Source organism: Plectropomus leopardus, unplaced genomic scaffold, assembly GCF_008729295.1.
Source record: "Plectropomus leopardus isolate mb unplaced genomic scaffold, YSFRI_Pleo_2.0 unplaced_scaffold20575, whole genome shotgun sequence".
Lineage (NCBI taxonomy): Eukaryota > Metazoa > Chordata > Actinopteri > Perciformes > Serranidae > Plectropomus > Plectropomus leopardus.
In genome coordinates this window covers 1-1,063 of record NW_024622245.1, presented here as the reverse complement: position 1 = coordinate 1,063, position 1,063 = coordinate 1, and the positions used below count along the sequence as shown (strand labels likewise).

The 1,063-nt window shown below is 45.0% G+C and overlaps 1 protein-coding gene across 1 annotated transcript; it reads right to left on the bottom strand.

Annotated features, from left to right (window-relative positions):
* Positions 1 to 313: 313 nt before the first annotated feature.
* LOC121965563 (vacuolar protein sorting-associated protein 13C-like) lies at positions 314 to 834 on the bottom strand (the record flags this gene model as incomplete). Its single annotated transcript, XM_042515703.1, has 2 exons — positions 314 to 469; positions 745 to 834. Coding segments are annotated over 2 exons (246 nt in total), but the record flags the coding sequence as incomplete, so codon positions are not given.
* Positions 835 to 1,063: the final 229 nt, after the last annotated feature.

Here is a 1,063-nt window from a genome sequence, read left to right as displayed (position 1 = left end):
ATTATCACTGCAGTGTGGTTACAGATGTTATTATCACCTCAGTGTGGTTATACTTATTATTATTACCTCAGTATGGCTATAGATGTTATTATCACCTCAGTGTGGTTATACTTGTTATTATTACCTCAGTGTGGTTATACTTGTTATTATTACCTCAGTATGGTTATAGATGTTATTATTACCTCAGTGTGGTTATAGATGTTATTATCACCTCAGTGTGGTTATAGATGGTATTATCACCTCAGTGTGGTTACAGATGGTATTATGACCTTATAAACCTTAAAATACCTTGTAATATGAATGTTTTTATTACCTTGGCGAGGTGGTTAAAGACGTTGAGGCTGCACTGGGACACGGTGATGTTCATCGTGTCTTTGGAGCAGATGCTGATGGCTGTTTGAGGTTCAGGTAGAATGACAAAGTCGTCTCCGTGGACAGGACTCTTGTCCTGGACCGGGTTGTTCTTTATCTGCAGGGACGAGGACAGGGACAGACCGCTCATCAATCGTTCTGAACGTTTCTGATCAAACTAACTGAATGTAATCATCAGCTGCTGATGCAGAGACTAGATCTAATATTAAAGTCGTCCTTCACAGTGGGCGAGAGTTTGATCCACCTGCTGCTTTAGTGTGGACTTTAGTAAAGACATGGGTCGTCGACCGGGTGTCCTCCAGATGTCCCCAGCTGTCCTGCCAGGAGCTGTGATTTTTGGTTTGTGTGTCCTGTGGAAATAAACAGATTTACCTCCAGCTCCAGGTTCCACCTGCGTCTGCCGGCATCGACTCGTTCGATCAGAGGCTCCCACACGGCGTGGACCTCATTAAAGTAGTTCACCTGCAGACACACATCACGGGTCACCCTCATACATCATACATGATGGTAACATGTTGATTCTTCAGGGAACCACAGCAGCTGCAGGGACGCCTCATTGCTCATCGCTGGACGTCCACTAATCACATGATCAAGGGTTGATTTTTATGGACAAGGATCAGGTGTGAAGGACGGGTTCAGGTGTGAAGGACAGGTTCAGGTGTGAAGGACAGGTTCAGGTGTGAAGGACAGG